General features: G+C 46.2%; 1 protein-coding gene across 1 annotated transcript in view; it reads right to left on the bottom strand.

Annotated features, from left to right (window-relative positions):
- SCML4 (Scm polycomb group protein like 4) overlaps positions 1-24,644 on the bottom strand; it is a 72,085-nt gene that overhangs the window by 28,820 nt on the left and 18,621 nt on the right. The window contains exons 3-6 of the mRNA XM_061460200.1: positions 15,804-16,015; positions 8,286-8,415; positions 5,517-5,717; positions 2,411-2,605 (exon numbers count right to left, since the gene is read on the bottom strand). Of these exons, the coding sequence (XP_061316184.1) occupies positions 2,411-2,605; positions 5,517-5,717; positions 8,286-8,415; positions 15,804-16,004 (727 nt within the window). The 5' untranslated portion in view covers positions 16,005-16,015. The remainder of the gene's footprint in view (positions 1-2,410; positions 2,606-5,516; positions 5,718-8,285; positions 8,416-15,803; positions 16,016-24,644) is intronic.

Below are 24,644 nucleotides of genomic sequence, written 5' to 3'. Positions count from 1 at the left end.
TGGGGCTGCCAGCTTAGAGAGCAACCTGAGCACCCAGATGCTCTGGAAACAGTGCTGCTCACCACAGCCTCCCTCACCGGGGGACCATCACCACTTCAACAGGGAAGCACCCAAACATCTGCAGGGCATGCTGACCCATGCTACGGCTCTCTGGCTAGCCAACCAGTGGCTACCAGACCTCAGGGTGAGTAAGCTGGAGCCTGGTGGGGAGTTTTAGTCCTGTGTATAACCGCTGACCCGAGCTATTTTACAACTGACATTCTCCACTGTACCACAGTGCTACTGATGATGGGGATATAAAAGCCCCAAAAGCCACTGCCTCTTCCCCCATCCCTCTCAAGAGAGGAGGAGAGCCCAGGCCAGCACTAGCTCTGACTAGCCTAGGCTACCCAACCTATGCTACCTCCAGAGGGGGCTCTTAATTGCCCCTCCTGCAGTAGGAGAGCCAGGGAGGAGAAGCCTTCCCTACATCCACATCTCCTGCCTGGTCTGGGGCAGAAGTAACTTTTGCCCTTTCCTCAGTGGCTGGGCAGAGCCAGTGGGACTGGTGTCAGGGACATCTTCATTGGAATCATGTAAGGAAGGAAATTCTCAGAGTGTAAGAGCCACTGTACAATCTTCAGTTGTGGAGTTGCCTTCCATCACAGACAGCCTTGCCATACAGAAGTAAATGCAAATGTAAATGCAAATTAAAATGCAAATGGAAACACAAATACCAGGCCTCCTGGGTTGCACTCACTCAGTGCTACAGAAATCCTTTGACCTCTCAGAAACATTCAGGTTGCTGCAAATACCCTAGTCCAGAGTAAAAAAAGTATTGCTTTTCAGTCTGTGTTCCTGCCTTTCTTGCCCTATATGTAAAAGTGGCAGCTGGATGTCTTTGCATAAAAAGGCTATTTCTGCACTGTGTGCACAGCCTACTCCCAGCTTTAGTGTGTAAAGCACACTCTCAGGGTCTTCCTGGCAAACAGTTGATTCATGGGTGATTATTGTGGACACTAAACCACCTTTCTCTCAGCTGCCAGCATGTATCTGCCATTAAACTGAATGCATGATAGAAGTGTGCTCCCCGAACACCCACAGCGTTGTTAATAAAAGAGAAGGAAAAATAATTTAAATCAGGAGGAAGCCTGCAGGTGCAGTGAAGGTTCTGGGCCATAACTTTGCATCTTTCTTTTTTCTCAACTAACTTTTGCCAGGTCTGTAGTAGAGCCCCAGGGCAGCTCTCTGGCCACTGATTGCAGATGGAGACTGCAGGCATGTCCCACATCCACAGGGTCTGCACAGGGCCAGCACCCTGTCCTAGCACACTGGGGTGCGGGCAAGAAGGAAGCCCGCGTGTACCATCCACCTGGGAGCCTAGTGCTGCTCAGGGAAGGTGCTTCTCTGGACCACCATCATCCTTGGGTGCATCTGCCCCATGCCACAGCCCCTCCAGGCTTCAGCCCACATCGTCAGGCTCTAAGGGATCTTGATGGTGCCCACAGGCATTTTAAGCTAGGAGAAACACTCCTGCAAGTAGCAAAGCAAACCCCTTGGCAGTCATGACTCTCATTTAGTTTACTCTCAAGGGTAGTAGGAGCAGATTGGTATCCAGGCTGATTGCGCTACAGGTAATGAAACTGCTTTGCTGTGAGTGGCTCTATCCCCTCTCCCAGAAAGAGGTCCCCTCAACTGAGGCAGACCTTGCTGCTTTGTAGGTGATCCTTAAAATGACCAGCATGCAAGCAGGGAAGCACATAGGGGACAGTGCTGGGGCAGAGCATAACCATTATGTTTGTGATTTCCTATTTGTGCTGTGGTAACATCAAAGTTTGGGCTGGGGTCCATGCACTCACCCAGCCTCCCACCTCTCACTGCAGCCAATGAGCCAAGGGAGTGCACAAGTAGTGGGGTGTGGGGAGCAGGGACAGGCAATGCTCTGTGGTGGGTCTGTAAGCAGAGGAGGCTTCATAGTCAATGGGGATCCTTTAGTATCTAATATGGTGATAGAGTTGGGTGGAGAAATTTCCCCTCTATTTTCCCACCTGCCTGAAACTTGAAGCAACTTAATCCCTTTGAGGCTTCTACCCTAGGGCCAGGTATACTTGAGGAGGGCAAAAGCTATGGGCAATAAGGACAATGGGATCATGTGAACCTTGTTTTCTTAGGAAAAGAGATAAAAGAAACAAAGAGATATAAAATAATTTCAAAAATTATCCCTATCACTGCTGGCACTCCTCAACATGGTGGTTTTCACCCACAAGCCTCCTCTATAGCCACAGGGGAAAATACTGCAAAGCATCCCACTGCCTCCCTCTGCAAAGGCCCCACAGAGACCTGCAGTTCTCTAGCATGTACAACACAAGACCAAAAAGACAGTAATTTCTTCAGCCCTATTCAATCTTGAGCCCAAGCTGATCAACCCTACCTGCCTCCACCCGTCTGTTCTCATACGCCTCTGGGCTTTCTGACACGGTGTTGTATTGCTGGAAAGGCTGGTTGCTGAAGAGATTGTCACACAAGAGGCTGCGACAGAGCTTCTTCAGGAAGCGCAGGACATACCCGATGCTGTTCACTACCAACACATTCATGAGATGCTGCTTCCCCTCAAAAGAAGCTGAAACTGGAAAGGAAACAGGAACAATTCAATACCTGGGGATGCATGGCAGGAGAAAGAATGACAGCAGTGGAGAAATATTTGTATGCCTTAAAATATTTTATGCAATTACCCCACCTGAAGAACAAAAAAATATTGGAGGAGCTTAAGGAGCTGAGTTTGTGTGAGCGAGATCACCTTCCCCTTGGGACACTGAAAGATGCATGGCCAGCAGCGCAAGGATTTCTAATGTATGCATCCAACTGAAAACTGTACTGTATGATTGGAAGGAGGCAATTATGATACCTTGGACTAAGGAAGGGGAAAGCGATCTGCCAATGATGGGCTATTGGGCTGACTTCAGCAATACACAAGGTTTTAAAAGATAATGGGGAGACAATGAATAAAGACATGGCTGTGGATGAATAAAAGGTACCAGGGTTGTACTGAAGGAAGGACTACCAGCTTCATCATGGATCTTTATTTATGGATTTAATTGTATGTATAGGCAAGGGGAGGTTGGCAGTGGAATTCAGTAAAGTATGAGAAATTGTTCATCAAACTGGAAAGGATTGCATATGGAATGTGGGTCAGGAGACAGCAACAGGCTTTGCTGGCAGGTAACCCCCAGCACTGGAGAGGAGCCAGCAGTAGTCTGTGCTGGCACAGAAAGAGTTTGTTGATGCTCTAAGCTAGAGGCATTATCAGTGAGGACTGGGAGATTGTACAGAAAGGATTGGCTGATCTTGAGCTCTGCAATAACAAAAAAAAAGGTGGAAAAAAATACCAGAAAATACTTGGCAATCCATTATCTTTTTAAGGAGCTTCAACATGACCTGATGGGAGGAAAATGATGGGACAGGCTGACCAGATGTCTGTGAACCTCCAAGGTGACACAGCAATGAGAAAGTCAGATATACTTCAAGAAAGCATTGAATAAGGTATTTCCAGGAGAGACTAGGGAGTGTCAATTCTGCTATATAAGGTCCTAGTGAAACCTTAGCTGGACTGACTGGCACCATACTGGTCATCCAGGCTTGAGAAGGGTGAATTCACACTTGCAGATGTGCACAGGCAGGCCACAGTGATGTTCAGGGAACAGAAAGTTTCCCTGTGGCACTGCAGCCATCACCATCTGTGCTACACTGGGCTGTGGGAAGGCACTTGCACTTCTTTCACTAATCCAGTGACCTTCCTCACAATGCAGAGAGAACCTGAGAGAAACTCTGTATTTCAGGCCTAGCAGGATGAAGACTGCTCTCTAGAAATACATCTAAGATTGAACTCAAGGGTGAGAGCAGAGCAAGTAAATTCCTGGACAAAGCTGTCAGGGAATATATTTAGCCAGGAATCAAAAAGGGCATAGCTCCCAGACATCAGAGAGGTGGAGGGGTCACAACAGACCCACCAGGATCAATTGTAGCAGGTCACATTCAGGTGTCAACAGGTTTGCAGGCAGGGCTACATGATCTGGCTGCCTGAACTCCACCACCTGGAGGGTTTTTGCCAATCCTATAGCTTCCCGTCACTACTAATAAGTATAAATCGCAATGGTAGGTGTATAATGTTTGGGATAACTTCAGAGAATTCCTGCTGGCCTGAGCTGCTGTAAAGGACCATGCTTCACTGCCAGCTGAGCATCTGTGAGCCAAGCCATGGGAAGACCAGAAAGCCCATGAGAAGACCCGTCTGTGCTGCTGCTGGGTTGGGACTGAGCTGCAATCTCAAAGCCACACGATGACTGTGAGGCCATTCACTCCTCCTTGATGATTAGAAAAGGCGTGAAGTTGGGAGGAATGTTGACCAGCTGCTTTTAGCTCAGGTACTTGAAGCTGAGCCAGCTCAGAGTAATTGAGACCAAGGGGTTTGGCAGGCTTGGTGCAAAAGGTGACTCTCCTGCTTGTAATGAAAATCATATACACAGCACAGAACCAGGCAAAAATGAAGCTTTGCACCGAATTGCTTCAGTCTTGTGTCCCTGTGAACAAATCTGGATCATTCTTAGAGTATTTCTGATGCCCCTTAGGGAAGGCGCACCTGTGATTAGAAAGGAAAGGGAGGAAGCAAGATTCATATGCTGTATAGAGGTCCAGAGCCTGAGCTCCCACACAAGTGGGTCCCAATGGCACAGCTGAGCTGCTGTGGTCCCTGCAAAACTGATTGGACTTGCAGTCCTTGGCTTTGTGTTCATGCCTGACTCATCGACTGCAGCTCACTGGAGAGCGTTGTTCCCATATTCCCATCATTTCATTCCCACTGCATCCCTATGTGCTAAAATAATGTTGCAACACAGATATTTTACTGTGATTAAAAGAAAAATTCATGCTCAGTCTGAGAGCCAGGCCAGGGGATTCAGTGTGGGACATGGCAGACTCATCAGGACACAGCAAGAAGTGTCACTGTGGGAAGATGAGATGCCCCTGGGAAGTTCCCTCTGATCTTTGATTCTCTCTGATACATGTGCATATTCCTGCTGCATGGGGAATTTGCGATCACTGCAGCTGAGAGCAGATTTGGTTCATGAACTGAAGGCAGAGGACACACCAGCAGCTGAGCTCTGTGCAAGTTTTCCTTCAGAACATTTGGTGGCAACATGTGGCATGGAGTGGGTTTGCAATACTGCTCATCCATGTATGGCTGCACGAAAACCTCAGCTCGCAGGCTTGGTCTCAGCACTGTTGCAAAGTGATAAGCACAGAATTCTGGAGCTAGCCCTATTTCACCCCTGAATCACTGCTGCAACGCTCTTTACCAATATACTTTCATCTGACACTGAGGCAATTCCTGCAGCAGCTCATTTTACAAAGCTCTAAGTGATGTTTAAAAGCTGCCTCCCAGCTGATGTGAATGGGACAGGTAGGACAGTCAGGACTGGGGATCGGGTGAAGATGTCGAGCACTTTCTGACTGGCCTCGCACCCCTGACAAAAATGCTTTACCTGACACCGTCTCTCCTCCATAGCCCTGCTTGATGAGTGAGAAGACAGCCTTCTGCTGGAGCGCGCAGTCAATGCAGGCCTGCACAGCCTGTTGCAGGGCTGCAGATGGTCTCTCTGGCCCAAAGTGCTCCGGGAGCTGCTGCACTTTTTTTCTGTCAAGGTATGGCCCCAGGTTTGCTTGTTTGTTGACATAAATGCAGACTGCAGGCACAAAATCCCAACAGGGTTATTACAAAATGGCCCTGAGACCATCCTAGCAAATACATTTCTATCTATTTCACAGGCTCTTCCATTCATTGGTGAATTGTGACCATTTGCCACGGCACAGCCAGGCTTCCTTGCACTGATAAACCATTGCCTAAGTGAAGTGAGCTGAGTTTAGGTCTTGTTCAGTGTCACAGGTGAAGATAAGCTACATGCAACTAAAGAAGCCCTTGTGCATGCCTGGGGTCTGCTCTCTTGCAGACTACCTTGTCCATGCAGCTGATGACCAGAAAAAAATGCCCAGGGAGTGCAGGACAGTGACTAGCAAGGCTGACTTTACAGCAATGGATAAGCTCCAGCCTGAGGCATGCTTTGGGTCTGTGCTCTCTGTGCGTTTTTAGACTGGTTCATTGAGAGGGCCTCGGAGAAGCACTGGTCTGAGGTGAGTTTGGGGAAACTTTCATTCATTGCTGCTCCTGACCTTAATGCAGCTGTAATTTCTGGAGGGCTATGCTGTGCTGGGCTGCATGATGTGATGACAGAGACCCTGGTCTTTGGGAGCCGCCTGACCCTACATGTCCAACCCAGCATTCTGCAATCTGCATCACCTCGAGGGAAACTGTACATCGCGTACAGTGCTAAATCCCCATTTGGTACCACAGCCATGTGACTGTGCTGCACAGGGGGGTCTGCAAAAGGATACCTCAGCCTCCCTGCAGCCAAGCCCTGCATGGCTCCTCTCATATGCCACTGCCTGCAAAGGCAGTTTCTCTACATGCCATCAGGCCTGCCAACAGTAGCCAAACAATCAGTGTTCTCTTCCTAGCATGAACTTATTTTAAGCTTGGCTGAGACTAACTGCATCTTGGAGGAAGCAGAGAGAATGCTGTGCTAACTAAGGCCGACTAAGACATAGCCTAAAGTCAGGCTAAAGTGAGACATATTATAATAGCTGGCTGAGTGTGCTCAAGCTGTCATCTCTCAAACAATACAACATTATCCTCTGACAGAAATCAGATATGTGACGAACTAAAACCATCAAGCAGAGTGGAGGACATGATGACAGCTGTGTAAAGTTGGAAATAATTTACAGTTTGTATCACCATAATGAAAATCTACTGCGACTGTCACAGTGCACTCTGCTACCCCATCTCTCACTGAACAGCAGAAGGGGCTTTAGCAGTATATCCTGGGTGAACAGGAGGATAATAGCAATCATACTTATCATTACATAGCACTTTACACCTTCCAAGTGCCAAACAAGCAAAGGGAAAATGCACCGAAAGACAGCAGTAGCATGCATGAATTGCAGGAGGCTGTCACAGTGCAGCTTTCCTGGCGTGCCACCATGCCAAACCTCAGCAAATCTGCAGGGTATGCCTTCTGCTGTGACAAGCCACTGGTTTTGTCTGAGGCTCAGCTGCAGGAGGGACTCTGCAGCCTGCAGGAAATGTGGGGGGAGCCTTGTGGAAGAATGGGGACCCTTATGGTCTTTTCTGTGCAGATAGGGAGGTAAAAGTTGGCTTGAGACTGCCTTTGCTTCCTGCAGCCCCTGCTCTGCTGGGAGCCTACACACACCTTTGGGAAGGTGCTGGGAGAAAAAGTGCCAGCGGCACAAGACCGATGGAGGTGTGGGGCGCTGCGTCCTCAGAACCCAAAAGGATGCATAGAACCTCTGCCTTTGTGGCCACTCCATCAATGTGGTGGGGTTGGTGGATTCTGCCTCCTTGTTCCCCTTCAGAAAGAGCACTGGGCACACCCCTCAGGGCAGCACTATGAAACACCACTCAGCTGATATTTGCCAAGTGTTTAGCAGTCTTAGCATGTGAAGGGGTAAATGAGAATAAAATGTATTATTGTCATCATCGTCACTATGTTTAGTATCATTCTGCTACCAGAGCAGATGGAAAACTTCTCCTCTGTGCATCCCAGCTAAGAAATAATGGGATTTATGTGCTGTGTTTAGATTCTAATGTTATCTAATCCATTTATCTGCGAAATCTCAGGGTAAATCAACTGTCTTGTTGATTTTCTTCTCATCTACATCAGTTTAAAAGCATTGATCTATGTTACTTCTGCTAATCTAAGCAAAAAAAAAACACAAAAAAATAAGGCTGTGTTTTCCCTGTCTACAGTCAGAAATGACCAGGTCTGCTGCTGTGATAAGACGTTGGGGTTTATATGTGCTGGTAACCCTGCCTACAGTCAGACCATGGCTCCTCTGTCCTTCTTCTCCCCAGAGCTGTAAGAGATGCTTCATGTTCACACCGGGTTTTAGTCTGGTCATTGCAACGCGTTTGATGGGATGAGTTCTGGGTATAAAATTGTAGCACTCATGGGATGTTGATGTCTGCATTTCAAGAGGAATGGGTCTGACATCTCCACTAAACTTGACACATGGCAGTCAAAATACAGTCTTACATGACATCCCTTTTCTTTGTCACTGATCTGATCTTCAAAGCCCCCATTTTCATGAGCTCTGGCTATTCTGGAAAGCACAGCATCTGTCTGCTAGCCCTTGGTTCCTGCTCACCCCGTGGCCAAGGAGCACTTAAGGCTGGGTACCTGTGAGAGCCTGTGGGGTGGCCGAGTTAGGTATCGTAGCTGCATCCTGGGGGATTGAACTAATATCCGGCTCCGGTGTGCTTCTTGGCGGAGAGATTGCTAAGGGAGTCATCAGGACGCGAGACTTCAGCTGCAAAAAATAACCGGTTGGGTAATGGAAGTATACACAAAATATTCCAATTTCATTCCATCTATGTCATGCCCCATGAACTCGCACTCATTAGCAATCTGCTATTGCATCACTTTCTCCAGGCCACGAGCATCCGTTCTGCTCCCGGGAGGATACTGGAGCCTGAAGCCTGACTGGTTTGCAGCAGACAGCAGTGCCTTAAGTTACAGGATGCAAATATTATCCCACCCACCGGGTAGTTATTTACACCTGAGGAAACTGGGTCTAACGCTCTAACAAATCAGCACAATGGCATTTTACAACCCTTTTCATGTGGGTGTAAACTGGTTTCCACAACTCAGAAACACGGGGTCTTGAACTACACCATAATTAAGGGCCAAATTCTGCTCTTGGTTACAGGGGCGCAAATCTTGTGTAAATCCAGTGGAACCAAAGGGCTACTTTGGGCCGACACCTATGTAAATAAGGTAGGACCATGGTCCATAGTGTGTTATCACCAGGTAGTAAATACATACTGCTGCACTATGGCGTCCTGTAATCTTTGTGACCTGCAGCCCAACTTGGGGAAGTGAAACACAATGGGAACTTATAGTACAATATCATTACATCTTTACACTGCTGGTACCTGGCAACCTCTCAACAGTCAAGTGATGATCAGGTCCTCATAGTTACAAAGGGATAACATGATAGATGTGACCTGAAGGTACCACTCTTGCTTTTCCTTTCGCTCTGCAGGGAAGTGGGGAGAAAGCAGAAAGCCAAGCACAGAGCTGGCTGGTTTATATATTTACGTATACTACACCGAGCTGTTCTTCTCGAAGGTGATTTTGTTTTTGTTGTTGTTTTTCAGCGGACAAAGGTAAAAATGCTAGAAGTGACAAGCATAAGGATGAAAAAGAATTTTTAGCCCTGTTAAATTTGTAGAGTATTGCTTCTCTCACAGCATACACCCAAACTGAGAATAATGTACAAAGTACATTTTAGGTAGAAATTAAGCCAGACTACTACCTACAAACCAGACCTTGAGCAGGTCCTGGTACAGAGTAGAAGTTATTTTGGATAAAGATTGATATTGTCCATGATTATGATTACAACTGTCTAAAATAATGGCCACATTTTCAGTGCAATGGTAAAAACAGAAAGATAAAGAAAGGAGAGGGAAGGTTGTTGGACTTAGTGCCTCCCAAGTGAGTTTTTAATCATTAAATCTTTAGGAGTTTGGATCATTCCTCAGTTACTGGCTTACCCCAGCAAGGGCTTCACAAAGAGAGAATTCAGGGTCTCTCTTGGTTTTGGTAGCAGGCTAGCTTGTGCTGGGATGGTACCCATCAAAACAAAGAAAGAGGCCGCCTTTGTTGGGGTGGGTATAATTTTTTGCCTGCCTGAACTTCACTAAGCCCTTCCTGAACTTGCTGCTTTATGCAACCTGGAGTTTCCCCCTGAGAAGCCTCTGTGGAACGGTAGGCATTATAAGCCCAAATGGAAATGAAAACTGGCTCTTTATCCTCACACGATCCCCTTGTGGGCACTGTTCAGTGCCTGGGGCAGAGGATGTATCCCACCTGTCTCAGAAGTGAGACCACCTCCACATAGTGCCACTGCCTGCTTTCCCCTGGCATGGGCTAAATCCCTTTAGATCTAGCCTGAACAAGGGAGAAAGTGTTCAGTAAGTGAATCTAAGGCAAACTATGGATCTGACCTCCTGCTGTGTGGAAGCATAGGGTATTAGAGGCCCTGAGCCAGCCCCTGCCTAGTATCAGTCCTCACCTGCCTGTGTTGTCCTGTTTTTGTAGGGTTGTCTTGCCTTAAGGTTGGGATCAGGAAAGATGAGTAGCAAAATGCCGTCAGCTTGTTTTCCAAGCAATTAAAATAAATGGGAAGAAAACAGTGTTTCGGAAATCAGGGTTCCTCTTCCAATTTGGAGTTTACCCCGTGTGAAAAGGTGAGAAGCAGCATGATTTGTTATATTCTGCAGCAACATGCTGATGACTTGCTTTTCTGTGGTGAAGTGGGGCTGGCACTGTGAAACTTTGGGTAGCTCCTATGCCAGGTTTCTGGGCTTGCGTTTGATCATACACGTATATACATGTATAATAAATGCATATATACATACGTGTGTTTGTACGTAGTATATACAGAGATATAAAAATATAATCATTTATATGGTGAAGTACATGTATACTTGTGTATATATCTATGTGTACATATACATAAATATATATATATGCATTCACACATGCACACATCTATATAGATGCTATTTTGGAGACAGCACACCTAATAACTTCTGTTTCACTTGCATGCTGTTTCCTTAACATCCTTACTGGCTCACAGCCCTTTGGCCCCAAACATAGGCACACAAATCCCCTCTCCAGCCCTTGAGCCTCATGCACTCTGAGTATGCGCTGCCCCACCAGCACCATCAGCTCAGTGGATGTGGGACAGTGCCCAGTAGACCTCTTTATTCACCTCTTCCCTGGCTTTTGGAGGCCCAGGCAGGCTTATGTTCTACAGCAAAGAAACAGAGGTCAAGGCTTTTGTAAACTCTCTAGCTTGGAAGCCCCTTCTTGGCAGTTTGCTGTTTTAGCAAACAGTTTACTGCAAACTTAATTGCAACAGTATGTGCCCTACAGCCTCTGGATACAGATAAATTCCATTTTATTAGGAGTAGCAGAGAATGTGCCTTCATTAGATTAAAATGAAACTGTGCCTGATTACAGGAGACAGTACACTAGTAAATATGGCTTAAATACCTCCTGGCCACTGAAACCTTGAGTAGTCCCTGAATATCACAAAGTGTAAATCTCAAAGTATTTCTTTTAAAGATGTCTTTTCTTGGACTGATTCTTCTCTATCAAAAAGCCAACCCATCCAACCGGTTGACTGATTGAGAGCTTGGCAGTAGAGAGCACATACACATCAAAGTGAAAAAAAGTGGTGAAGAAGAGAGTTGAGAGAGAAAAGGAGACAGGGAAAATGTGTCAGAGCACTTTGGGAAATCCTCACAGCAAGGCATTCAAATCAGCTTTTGAATATAAAATGTCATAAATTTTAGTATGCACAGCATGAGATATAAAAGGCAATGGCTGCTTTAAAACAAGATGTATAACCAAACCCCCCACTCTCATGGACCTTCTACTATGGAAAAGAGATGAGAGAAAGCTGGTCAGGGCTTTAGGGTAGGAAATAAATGTGTCTGCTTCACCAAAGTCATAGTACATTACATGTAGATAGATCATGGGCTCTTGTGCCATTGATGCCAGCTGCAGGTTTGTCTGAGTATGCAGTGGCCACGTACAGGGAGGATTGTGGAGTTTCTGTTCTGGCCTGCACACCCTTTTGGAGCAGTCAGGATTCATCTAGCTGGTATTTCTGTCATCCCACAGCAGAAAAAGTGAAAGAGGGTGAAGAACATTTCCCAGATGATAGCTTTTTTTTTCCCTTCTGAACAAGTTCTCTGCCAGATTGTATGATAAAATACACAGGAAAGAAACAAGGCAAACCATGACGCAAACTTTCCCTGTACTTTTCTTAAACTGCTTACATACTGGTTGTCCCTTGTCCTAGCAAAACATTTCCTAGAAAAGGCTGGGTTTCACCCCGTCCCCATGGGTCCTTCCAGCCAGGAAGAGAAAAACACCTTCATCCCCTGCAGATGTGCACCAAGCCTGGGCCAGCTGGGTCCTGCCCCATGGGCTTCCGATGGATGGGCAGAAAGGTGCCATTAAACCTACACCAGGAAAGCACAGAGCTTCAAGTACATGTTCTGAGGTCCTTGGCTGTACCTCCCGCTCTCTGTGCATTTGGCTGGGGGTAAGGAGGTTCAGTGTGAGGAAAGTCAGGGCTCAGCTCAGTCCCTGGGGCAGAGAGGGGTCAGCGCTGTGCTGGCAAAGGCAAAACACAGTCCAAGGTCTTTGCCACCTTTTCTCCTTGTGTCATGCAGTATCTTTCTTCCACACAGCAAATGATGCAGGGGAGTCTGCGTGTAGCCTCCTACATCCTCTAAGTGTTTTGCAGTGAATGAGGCAGGTAACCTTAAAAGAAGCTTGTGCAACCTTGAAATCCAAGGCTGTATCACAGGGCAGATGAATAATCAAGGCATTTTAAAGTTGTCTGTGCAATCTCAGTCCCAGTGTGTCTGAATCCTGACTGCTTATTTGCCATCATTAATAGTGACTCCTAAGGCAGCAAGGAAACCTATGCCCTGCAATGGAGATTGTCACTTCACACACTGTCCTGCACAGGGTGACTCTCGCTGCCCAGCCTTGCCTGGCAAGAGCCTGCAAGGTCCTGGCTGACTGCTCATCCCAGGCTTGGGCTGGAGCCACCTCCCCAGGCAGAAGCTGCTTTGGTAGGAGCAGCACAGGCACAAATTGCCTTTGGCCTGCTCGGGTGGGGCCATCTCTTTGATGCCCTCTGAGTGGTCTTTGTTGCAGCGCTGGCCCATGTGCCTGTCACTCTGATGTCCTCTAACACAAATACCCCTGTGAGGCTAACTAAGCCTTCCCTCATACACACTTTTCTAGGCAGCCCTTTGAGGCTGCCCTTCACTTACAGCCAAGGAAATAAAACCTGGCTATATCTACTAACCTACCAGAATAGAACTTTTCCTAGAGATTCAAACAGTGAGAAAGAATATTGTATTTAGGGGGAAATGTAGCATTTTATGGCAAATAGCTCTGCATCAGATACAAAACAGTTTTGGGGAAAACAGCTGATGAACTTTTATAACCAAAGCTGTGATAAACAGGATAGCGAGGAAAGGACTTTACTTGATGGTGAAGCGTGATGAAATGTCATTTTAGGAAGACACAGATATTTGCTTTAATATCAATGAAAACAGGCAATGGGTCATCTGGCTATAAAGAGCATGTCATTAAAAATGTCTGTTATTCACATCTCGGTCAAAATATATTTAAATCTAGGCTGTAAAATCCTAGTTTGCTAAAAATTCAGAAGTATTTTTCCATCTGCTGTATAATAATTCAGCTATCTGGTTGCTATAAAGAATTTGGTTGTCTGCCATTTGGGCAGGGAGTCATTTTTTAAAATGCATTTAAGTCTCATGGTATCTGAAAGTCATACAATTAGCAAGCTAATTAAATCAAGCTAGAGTTCCCTGTCAAAAAAAAATGTAATCTTTGACTTGCTCTGGGGAAGACGTTTTGTTGGAGAAGGGCTCACTTCAGCTGAGCACACAGTATACAAAGGCACATCGCAGAAAACATCGCCTCAGTATACAAATCCTATAGTGCAAATAAACAGCACCAGGCCAGATACCACTGATGCTACAGCTCACGAGTGTCAGCTCCAGAAATTTAAGCCATCAGGTATAAAAGGATGCCTTTTCACTCACCATCAATCATCCCAGTTTCACTGCCTAATGAGGGATGCTGTCACCTTCCCATCTAAGTCCCTATAGATGGAGAGGAGGCTTGTGATACCCAGCTCGGGGAAAAGCTTCCCTTCAGAAGAAAAAGAGAAACAGTAATAAAGTTGCTAGCTATGTCTAAAGCTCAATGTTGCTGCAACATTTTAGGCAATTTATGTCTCCCTTTTCGCTTCTTCCATTTACAAATCCATGGTGATTGGTGAAAAGCTTTTTCACAGGTGCATTTGGGGTGGAATAGGACATACTCCGCAGCAGGTTTTTTGTTTTCTGGTGGTGGTGGGTTGTTTTTTTTTCAAAAAAAAATCAAATCAAATGTAAATGCAGGAGTAAGAAATGGGGTCTGCAAGACAAGCAGGGGCAGAATGGATGGGTCTGCTAAAACTTTGCATACAAGGTCATTGTGGTGTTTGGCAAATCATTTAATCATCTCAAGGACTCAATTTCACCACATCTCCAAAGTATTATTATCCCAGACTTACATGGTTTTGATCTAAAGAGCTTACAAGTGACCCAGCTTTCCTGATAATATAAATTATTACTTGTAATAAATAAAGTACAAAAAAAAAATAAACTTATAAAAAACAATACCTCAAGTAAAACAATTCACATGTTTCTGTCCCAGAGTTACAACCTAATACTAAAGTGAAAAATAATAAGTATTTTCATATCTCACATTTAGCACTAGAATATTTGCCCCAGTCTTAGTTTGGACATGCAGCTCTATTACGGGATACAGCTATAAAACAGTGGTAATCTCAAGAGGGACACCTGAGCCTACTGACAGGTTGGCCCTGCTTGGCCACTGCTGTTTTATCGTTTGTGTTACCAAAGTTAAGGCTTTTCAGAAGAAATGGGAAACTGCAGCTGGGACTGTTTCTTAGCTATGCAAGGTCTGTTTTCAGCACACACTGAAACACACTTCAAAATGTGCCCCCATAGAAGAGAGGGGTTGTCTGATGAAGAAGGAAAGCAGGGAGAGATGCAGCAGAATGCAAAAGATGAGGAGAAAGCATTAAGGGCTGAGGTACTGATGTGTACTGCAGTAGGTGTTGCACAGGGGGACGCAGGATGGAAATGATGGAAATGGGATGCAGAGGGGTTGCCTGGAAAAGTGAAAGGGAGGACGGAGAATAGAAGCTGGAGGATAGGAGGAAGAAGAAGGTCGGGTAGGAGGTGAAAAGGAGGGAAGGGCGACAATTACGGTACCCTGCCCTAGATAAGCCCAAACCTAAGGAGCTGAGACATTTGGTCCCTGGGCCCAGAGCTTGGCCATGAACAGAAAGAGACCCAGTGAAGAGCTGGACAACAAGCAGAGCCAAGACCTTCTCCAGGGAAGGCTGAGACAGGCCCTGCGTATGCATCACTCATGTTACTCTCTCCGCTGTTTTGACATCGAGAACTTAAGCTGCTATTATTTTCTAACAGTCTGTGATTTGCCCTCCTTGTGTAACAGACAGCATATCCTCCACTTGGGGTCACATTGAGAGATGGGCACGATCTTCCCCCAGAATGAGGAGACAAATAATCAAAACTGCCCTTCCCTCAGTAAGTGAAATCTCCCTACTTTCTAAAGTGTCCATTTTTTTTCTGACATTAGCTTTATTTTCTCTTTTAGTCCCGCTCTCACATATTCCTTTCCTTTTTCCTTTCATTTTGTTTCATTTCTAATCACTGTTAGCGACAGAGAAGGGAAAAAGTGATAAATCAGAAACACTTCGCAGAAGGTGTGCAGCCATCTCACACAACACTGGGGAACAGGGTATTTTCAAATAGCACAAATTAAAACAACGATACACTTTACAAAAAAAGATTCCCTCTTTTTTACCAGCTCAGGGAGAAGAGAAACCAGCTACTTTTACTTTTTTTTTTTTTTGCATTACTCTTTCCAGCGCTTACACAACTTTCCCTCCGTGCCTGCATTTCACCTGAAACTCTAACAGAAAATGTGTTAACACCAGCAGGAGGTGGAGAAGGAGTGTGAAAATCGTGTACCTACTTTGTACCCCGGCTTCCTCCCTCTCTTCTTTGGGATCTTCACGACTGGCAAAGCAGCGGCCGGTGCGGAGTAGAGGTTGTGAACAGCCACTTTGATGGGTGCTGGCTGGAGTGGAGGCCGCCCTCGCTTCCTCCCTGCCATTCGGGGGGACTGCATCTCCTCTGGGGCCAGGCTGGCGGGCAGGCACGGCAGGTGGCTCATCTGCCCCGGGGCTGCCCAGCAACCAGAAGAGAGAAGACAAGAAAGGAAGAAAAGGAGGTTTTTACCGATTTTTTACTTTAGGTTTTTCATATGAAGGAAGTTTTCTCATGCTGTCTTTTTCCATCTTAATCATTGATAATAAAGCAGCAAGAAGTACACGTGGGTGGGATTCACCTGTCCACAGCTGGCTCAGTTTCTCCAAATCAGGACAAACACCTTGTCGTGCCTGTTTGCTTCTGCTGACTGCCAATACAGTACAGGGATGTGGCTCAGGTCTCCATTGCAGATGTTTAATAGGTGAATGCCAGGACAGACACCTTAACCCTGTATCCCGCAGATAAGCATGATGAAGGCATGACCTTGCACCCATCAGTCAGTTCCTCCTTTCAGAGCGGGTTTCGAGTAGATGACCTCCTGAGGTTCCTGTCAACCTGATTTTTTCCCAAATTCTGTAGTTCTGCAAATCCTTCCTCACCTCAGAAGTGCTACTGATACCAAAACAGACTTCCATCTGTTTCATATGCAGCAGTCCTAAGTAGAGTGGCTGAACTGGACCAAGAGGCTGCCAGCACAAGTTAGCCACGTTAGAGGAGAATTGCCAAACGCTTACTCCCTGCAATTTTATAATAGCTGTTACCACACATGTTAGTAGTGAGCTTTTGGATGTACTCCATCAAAAGCTGTTATTTCACCACAACTCCATGCAGCTGATGAAGTTGAGCAGGAGTAATGGAGTGGAATCTGGTCCATTTTCCTCTGACCAGTTTTTAATAAAGAAAACAAATATGCAACCATACACAGAGTACCAAGGGAATATAGAGCATTCTTCACAGCTTCTGGCAAGGGTCACATACTAACAAAGGTCAATTAATAAAAAAAAACAACTTGCAGAAATACATTTTCAAATGTTGGTTCATCCAGGCATCTGCTTTCCTGCACGTGGGCAGAATACCAGACCCTGTCCCGCCTGCATACACTGTTAGACATAAGGGTCTAAGCAATCCTCATGCTTTTATGATTAGCCTTGCAATGGCTGACATTTTCAATTTCATGCTCCCTCAGGCCAGTGATAATGGAAGACTCTCTGTTTTTACAGAGCAGACTTACAGCCCTCTCAGCTTCAGAGAAAAGCTTAAAGATGTGGCCAAAGAGCATCCTCTAAGCTTAAAAAAACATTCACCAAGTAGAGGTTTGTTTATTACTGCAAGAAACCTACATTTTTTTACAAAGTCAACAAACTATAAAATCTACAAATTTCTCTTCAAATCTCACAATTTCAGAATGCAGTGTGATCAGACTGATCAGAGCTGACATTGCTGGGAAAGAAATTGGCATTGCTCATCCACATAGTGGGAAGGGTAACACTTGATAGGTGCCTCTGGTGACAAGTGTCTGCAGCTGGGGGCTTCTCTGCTTCAAAGGCAAGCACGTTTTGCCTAGGTAAAACTTCGTAAGCATGACTAACAAGCATCTCACTTCTCTGGTCTTACCCATAGCCCAGCATCAACTGCCCACAACTCATGCAAACACTGAATGTCTAACATCAGACCGGAGCAGTGCCTAATCTACCCTATTGTCCATGGCCACCATAATTGCACTCTCCAGACATGCTCAGCCAGTTCAGGAGCCACCTGAGGGCTCTGATATTTATCAAATAAAAATCTCATCTGACTGAGGGTATACTTTCAGGGTTAAAATATTCAGGCTTGACACAGCAGGAGTCAAATGGAAAGGCTCTATCTATCCTGATCATCACTGCTTTCTTTCTGTCTTCAGCAGTGTGCGTTTTCCTCCCCATAGTGCTTTCTGAGGGACACCCTGCATGTCTCTTCCACCTCCCAAAACAAAACATCCCCAGGACATTATATTACAAGCTGACTGCAGGCAGGGAGCTCAGCAGGGAAGGGAAACGCACGGATTACACCGGAATTGGCACAAACCCCCACTATGACAGCCCACTGCTTCAGGCTTTGCATTTTGGTCTGCGTTAAACAAAGCCTGGCAACACAAACTTTTGCAGAGGAGCTGGGCAGAGGCCAAGGAAGACAATCCCAGCACAGGTTTGTTCCCTGCCTGGGGAAGAGCAGTGGTGGGACCACTGGTGGCCATGAGACTGTGAGACAGAGGATATGAACCTGCCCTGAACACCACACTGCATTGCTTTTATTGTATTGATGGTAAACGTAGCTGGTGGCACCTCAGGAACTCTGAGAGTTAACAGCTCCCGAATCAAAGGAGCTGCTGACCTAGAGCACTTCTTCGACTGCAGTCTTGCTTTCTTTTGCAACTGGTGAAGTCTTAATACGTGGTGGTTAGAAAACAAACTAAATAGTAGCAAACACTTTTTTTTTGTCTCACTCTCTGGTCCCTACACTTGTGCTTTAGCAAAACCTCTTAAAACTACTTGCCACATTTGCTGACATACCAGATTCAACCAGATTGTGCACAAAATGATCTCAGTGTAATGTATTTGAATTGACTCAGCAAAGACAAGAAGTCAACTGAAGTAGACAAGCTGTTGTTATTACAGTTAATTACAAGCCCAACCGTGACTTAATATCTTGAATGCTAAGGGAAATGGAGACATGGAGAGCATCTTTGGTGGCTGTGTTATGCTGCTGCAGACCCTGAAAAACAAATGTGCTCCCCAGCAGCGAGGGAAGGCAGCAGACAAGCAAAAATTGCCTCTGTCTAATGGTGGAGAGTGACAGTACAACCTCCTCTTACAGACAGGAGAAAGCTCTTGCCAGGCTGAGAAAACACTCAGACAAATTACAGGTTGGCCAGAGGGACACCAGGGCTTATCTGACTGCCCCTCAACAGCATCAGGGTGTCACCTGGAAAGGACTTGTCATTTGCCAAGGTGAGTGGCTCCAGAGAGGAGCTTTCACCCCATGAGTGAGGGGAGACCCTGCGTGCAGGAGCCTCAGTTCTGAGCAGCAAGAGCTACCAAGGGAGCCTCAAGCCCTCGCCAGGTCTTGCCCAGGAGCCGGCAGCTCTGCTGAGGAGAGCAGGGACTCACAGGGGCAGTGCCAGGAGGGATGGCAGCAGATTGGGTGGCCTCCTATGATGGGGCTACAGAACTGATGGACAGGGGTAGAGCAGTTGATGTCATCTACCTGGACTTGTGCAAAGCGTTCGACACTGTCCCACATGACATCCTTGTCTCTAAATTGGAGAGACATCAATTTGCTGGATGGACCACTCGGTGGATAAAGAACTGGCTGGATGGCCGCACACAAAGAGTTGTGGTCAATGGCTCAATGTCTGGCTGGAGACCAGTAACGAGTAGTGTCCCTCAGGGATCGGTGTTGGGGCCGGTCTTGTTCAACACCTTTGTTGCTGATATGGATAGTGGGATTGAGTGCACCCTCAGCAAGTTTGCCGATGACACCAAGCTGTGTGGTTCGGTTGATACGCTGGAGGGAAGGAATGCCATCCAGAGGGACCTTGACACACTTGTGAGGTGGGCTGATGCCAACCTCATGCAGTTTAACCATGCCAAGTGCAAGGTCCTACAGCTGGGTTGCAGCAATCCCAGGCACAGCTACAGGTTGGGCAGAGAAGAGATTCAGAGCAGCCCTGCGGTGAAGGACTTGGGATGTTGGTCTATGAGAAACTTAACATGAGCCGGCTGCAGTGAGCGCTCACAGCCCAGAAAGCCAACCGTATCCTGGGCTGCATCAAAAGGAGTGTGACCAGCAGGCTGAAGGAGATGATCCTGCCCCTCTTCTCTGCTCTTGTGAGACCTCACTTGGAATACTGTTGTCATGGTTTAAGCCCAGCCACGCAGCTGCTCTCTCACTCCTCCTCCCTTCCTCCCCCCACTCCTGGAAGGATGAGGAGGAGAATCAAAAGAATGTAACTCCCATGGCTTGAGATAAGAACAGTGCAGTAACTAAGGTATAACACAAACCACCGCTGCTACCACCAATAATAATAATGATGAGGGAAATAACAAGGGAAGAGAATACAACCGCTCAGCACCCACCGACCGATATCAGCCTGACCTGAGCAGTGATCTAACCCTACCAGGTAACTGCCCCCAGTTCTACATCCTGGGCATGACGTGCTGTGGTATGGAATACCTCTTTGGTCAGTTTGGGTCAGGTGTCCTGTCTCTGCTTCCTCCCAGCTTCCCCTCCTCCCTGGCAGAGCATGAGACTCACAAAGTCCTTGGTAAGAGTAAACATGACTTAGCAACAACTAAAAACATTGGTGTTATCAGCGCTGTTCCCAGGCTGAAAGTCAAAACCACAGCACTGCACCAGCTACTAAGAAGGAGAAAAATGACTGCTACTGCTGAACCCAGGACAACTGTGTACAGTTCTGGTGTCCTCAGCATTAAGAAGGACATGGAGCTGTTGGAGGAAGTCCAGAGGAGGGCCACGAGGATGATCAGGGGGCTGGAGCACCTCCTGTATGAAGACAGGCTAGGAAAGTTGGGGCTGTTCAGCCTGGAGAAGAGAAGGCTTCGTGAAGACAGATATAAGGAAGAAATGCTTTACTGTGAGGGTGGTGAGACACAGGTACAGGTTGCCCAAGGATGCTGTGAATGCTCCATCCCTGGCAGTGTTCAAGGCCAGGTTGGACAGAGTCTCGGATGACATAGTCTAGTGTGTATTGCCCTACCCATGGCAGGGTTGGAACTTGATGATCTTAAGGTCCTTTCCAACCCTAACTATTCTATGATTCTATGATTCTGTGACTTTCCTGGGGCAGCTCTGAATGCTGCCACAGTCTGGGCTTGACCCACAGCTCAGCAGCTGGAAAGTTTAGTGGCTTCAAGGAAAGTTAAGAGAATGTGATGCAACTTAAGGGTAAATTCAAGGAAGCAAATTACAGGCTACTAACAGAGTCACTGCCTCAGTTCAGGAAATCACAGTAGTACAGATAGCCTGAGAGAGTATTCTGGGAGGGAAATGAGTATACGTTTGCCCTGTCCTTGTACTTTTCCTAAGGCAGAAGCTTTGGACGACCGAGGATGGTGAAGCTTTAGTCTGACCTGGGTCTACCACTTTTCCTATTCTTAGTTTAAAAATAACAGCAGGAAACTGCTTTACATTTATGGACTCTCATCACTTAATGCAGGTCTAGGCACAGGGTAACCTTTCCTTACTTGTCTCTCAAACACTGTCATCTGGGCATTTAATTTCCAACCCTGCCTTCCACATTTCCTCATCAAATCCCAAAAAGGAGACAGCAGGGAAACCTCTCCCCACCCTGACACCTGGGTCAGCACTGCAGGAAGGGTGGAGTCTTGCCCCCTCTGGGCAGCAGAGGTTCTGCTGTGACTTCAGAGGATCCCGAGGAGCACCCGGTGTACAGCAGTCTGCCCCAGAGAATGCCGGGGTGGGGAGAAAAACATGCCCTAAACCAGGGCTCGCGACCTGTAGGATGTTTCTAACAGCCTGTGCTTTGCACCGTGCTTGCCCTTCATCATGTTTTGGTTATATGCTGTATGATTAGCAACACACAGCTTACCGTGCTGGTAATTAAAACTGATAGCATAGGGAGCTACAGTACATTTCCTCCTAAGCTGAGTATTTTTGATGGACTGCAAAGATCCGTTCTTAATAAAAGTAAATGCCTGCAATAAATGCAGCTTTTAACCTGCGCTCCAGTAACTGCAAGGGCTGAAGGTAAAAATATCACATTAAATTTTATATCAGTAATTCCAGAGGATGATCATTTAAACATACTTTACACCCGGTCTCATGAAAACCTGCACCTGGACTGGCATAGGTGTGACACATAGGGAAGGAACAAGCTATTCATGCCTTAAGCCAAAGGAAGGTGCAAAAGTGCAGTCAAGTAGAAAATGCTCCCATTTCACAGCAGGTGAAGGAGAATGCCCTTTGCTTCCAGTACAGCCACTGGTCCCAGCTGCAGAAGGACTCTGATTTAGGAGTCCCTGCCAGCACTTGCAGCCCTGCATCCAACTCTTGACTCCTGCTGAGCTTCATGTTTACCAGATCTACGTACTCAACAGCCTATGTGAAAAGATAGATACAAACTCCTTGTAGTCTTGTCTGTCTTTCCTTCAGATGCTGTTCAGGAAAGCACGCTCTGAGGGTTGTCATGGTATATAACCCTAGACGGCAACTAAGCACCATGCAGCTGCCTGCCCACTCCCTACTGCAGCTGATAAAGAGGTACTGGCAGCTTATGAAGAGAAACCAGGGCACAGGGGAATATACATTATTAAATGGGAGGGAGGGGATACTTTTCATCCAGTAGCAGGACTATTTTCCCCTCCTTCTTTGTGCACAGCAGGGCAGCCCTTTGGCTGTGACCGGTCGGAGATGATGGCCTGCAGAGGAGGTGAGCAATATGAGAAGCATTGCCTGATCTAGAAGCAAATCTTTATACCTGTGTGCTCCTCTTCGGTAGTAATCAGGGACATGAGGCATTACACATCTCTTCATCATGAATACTAAAGCAGCACCACACAGAACATGAAAGGTAAGTGTTTAGTGAAGCGGACAGTAGGAATTTTTGCTAATAAAAGCATTGAACCAATATTCTCTGCATGTCTGCATGTGATTGCCTAATGACATTGCATGGAAAGCACCCATCTCACCATTGCTCAAAAAAAGGTCAGGATAATTTTCAGCTGTGGCATGAAGTGATTTGCAAAGGTCTTCTCTTTCTCTGCCTATTGCCTTAAGGATTAAAGGATTGAAGTGAGAACCAGCTGTTTCCTAGGGGATTCTCTTACCCATTTTGACCCCAGGAATAGAATTTCTACATAAAACCCTTGAGACTGCCAAGCCAATAGGATCTGAGTAGAAAGGCCCATATTCTAAACCAAATCATTAAAGAAACAACACCACCACAAATATCTGTGCTAGCTGTGGGAACCACAGTGGGATTCACCCCACCTAATTTCAAACCTCAGTTTGTCCATCACCTCAGTATAGGCCCTCCAGTGAATTTAGATGTGATCTTTCTGTGTCACATCTGCCAAAATGTCTTGGGTACCTCAGGTCATCTCAGGTGGCACTAAACTATTTAAGGCAACCACTCTTAGCTATAGGGAGCAATTCAATCATGGATTAAGACACCTAAATGCTTACATTCAAACCCTTACACAGAGGTGCCTCTGTGCGTGCTAGATATCTGACCTCCCATGGTTCCAGTGAATATGGCTGAAGGTGTGCAGTCATTCAGCTGGCCAGGTGTAGATGTAGTTTGTGGTGCGCACAGTGGCTCTAGGGCTCACTAACCAAGTGCAATCTGTTGATCTTGGGAGCTTTGTCACTTCCTTATAGACACCTATATTTGAGTGTCTTAATCCATAACTAATCCTATTTCTAAAAACTGGGTTTGATTTGTCTGTTTTATATCCAGCGTTAGGGTAAAGTTAATCATATCCTATATATAAATATATATATCCTATATATATATATTTATAAAATAAGTCCAGGAAAATGAGGTCATTTCTAGATATCTACAATACCTGCGTGAATCCTACCCTTGGTCACTCATGTCCACCTGCAAACAGCCAGTTCTGTCTTATCCTGTGTTCAGGATATTTCTGGTTAATAACATATTGCATTGCAGAAGAAAGCATTGACTCTTCGGAAGCAAAAACTCAAGCTTCACAAGTGAGAAAGACTTTGGATTCCTGGGCTTGTTCCAGCCTCCCTGGGAGGTCCCAAGTTAGGAAATTCCTACATTTTCAGTGTCTTACCTCTCCCGTATGTCCCACAGCATCTCCTTCAGAAGGCAGGAAAACAACCAGACATGGGAAGCAACTTGCTCCGGACAAGGCCTGCTGATGACAGGGTCCAGGCACCTCATGCTCCCATGACCCATATCCCAATCACTACGCCGTGCTGAGTTTCAAGATAAAATGGGCAAAATACTTCAGCACCTCCCATTTGGACAAAATAATGTGTTTCCCCTCTTAGTTCCTAAGGTAGTTGAATTTTACCAGCTATATTGTATTTTAAACATTCTCACAAACAGTTTAGAAAAGGATAGAGAAAATGCAAACACCATTTCTTCTGCTTGGAGCCACTCCCAAGGAGATTGATCCTTAGGTATTCAGGAAAGGTATCTGTGAGTTTTCCTTACATGGAGCAGTGCTACAGTGGAGCAGATACAAGAAGGATTGAATGTGGTTTTGTTCTGGGCTGTAAAAACATGTATTTCTAATGAATGAACTCTAATCTTCTGTTAAAGCTGGTAGCCATCTATCAGTATCTCCCTGAAGCTCAGCAGAGATTTAACTCTCCTTGATAGAACTGAAAGTACTAGCAGCATCCAAAAGCATGTATACCAGCATCCATCACTGTGTAGACTCTGCCTACCTCGCCCTGGAGCCATTGTGTCAGCCAGAGAGACTATGGGAGTGAGGGCAAAATGGGAAAGTTTTCCTTCAGTGCCACCATTTTGTGCCTGAGTGATGTACACGCGGTGCATTATTTATTCTACTTTCCTGCAGAGCACGAGTTCATCTATGCACAAACTTGTGCTCTCCTTCACTCCTCATATGACTTTTCGACTCGCTGGCTTGTTTCAAACAGACTTGCTGGGGCACAAAAGCAAGGGGTGCAAAGGTTTGCAGGCATTATGGAAATGTGTAAAAGAGAGAGATGGGAGATCCCAGTTGTGCTCCCCTAGTTTTGGCCG

Source organism: Pezoporus flaviventris, unplaced genomic scaffold (genome assembly GCF_033815535.1).
Source record: "Pezoporus flaviventris isolate CSIRO_AGI_PZ_B2104156 unplaced genomic scaffold, CSIRO_AGI_Pfla_v1 ptg000031l, whole genome shotgun sequence".
NCBI classification, from domain to species: Eukaryota; Metazoa; Chordata; class Aves; order Psittaciformes; family Psittacidae; genus Pezoporus; species Pezoporus flaviventris.
The sequence above is the reverse complement of the archived record's forward strand: the minus strand, read 5'-3'. Positions and strand labels throughout refer to the sequence as shown.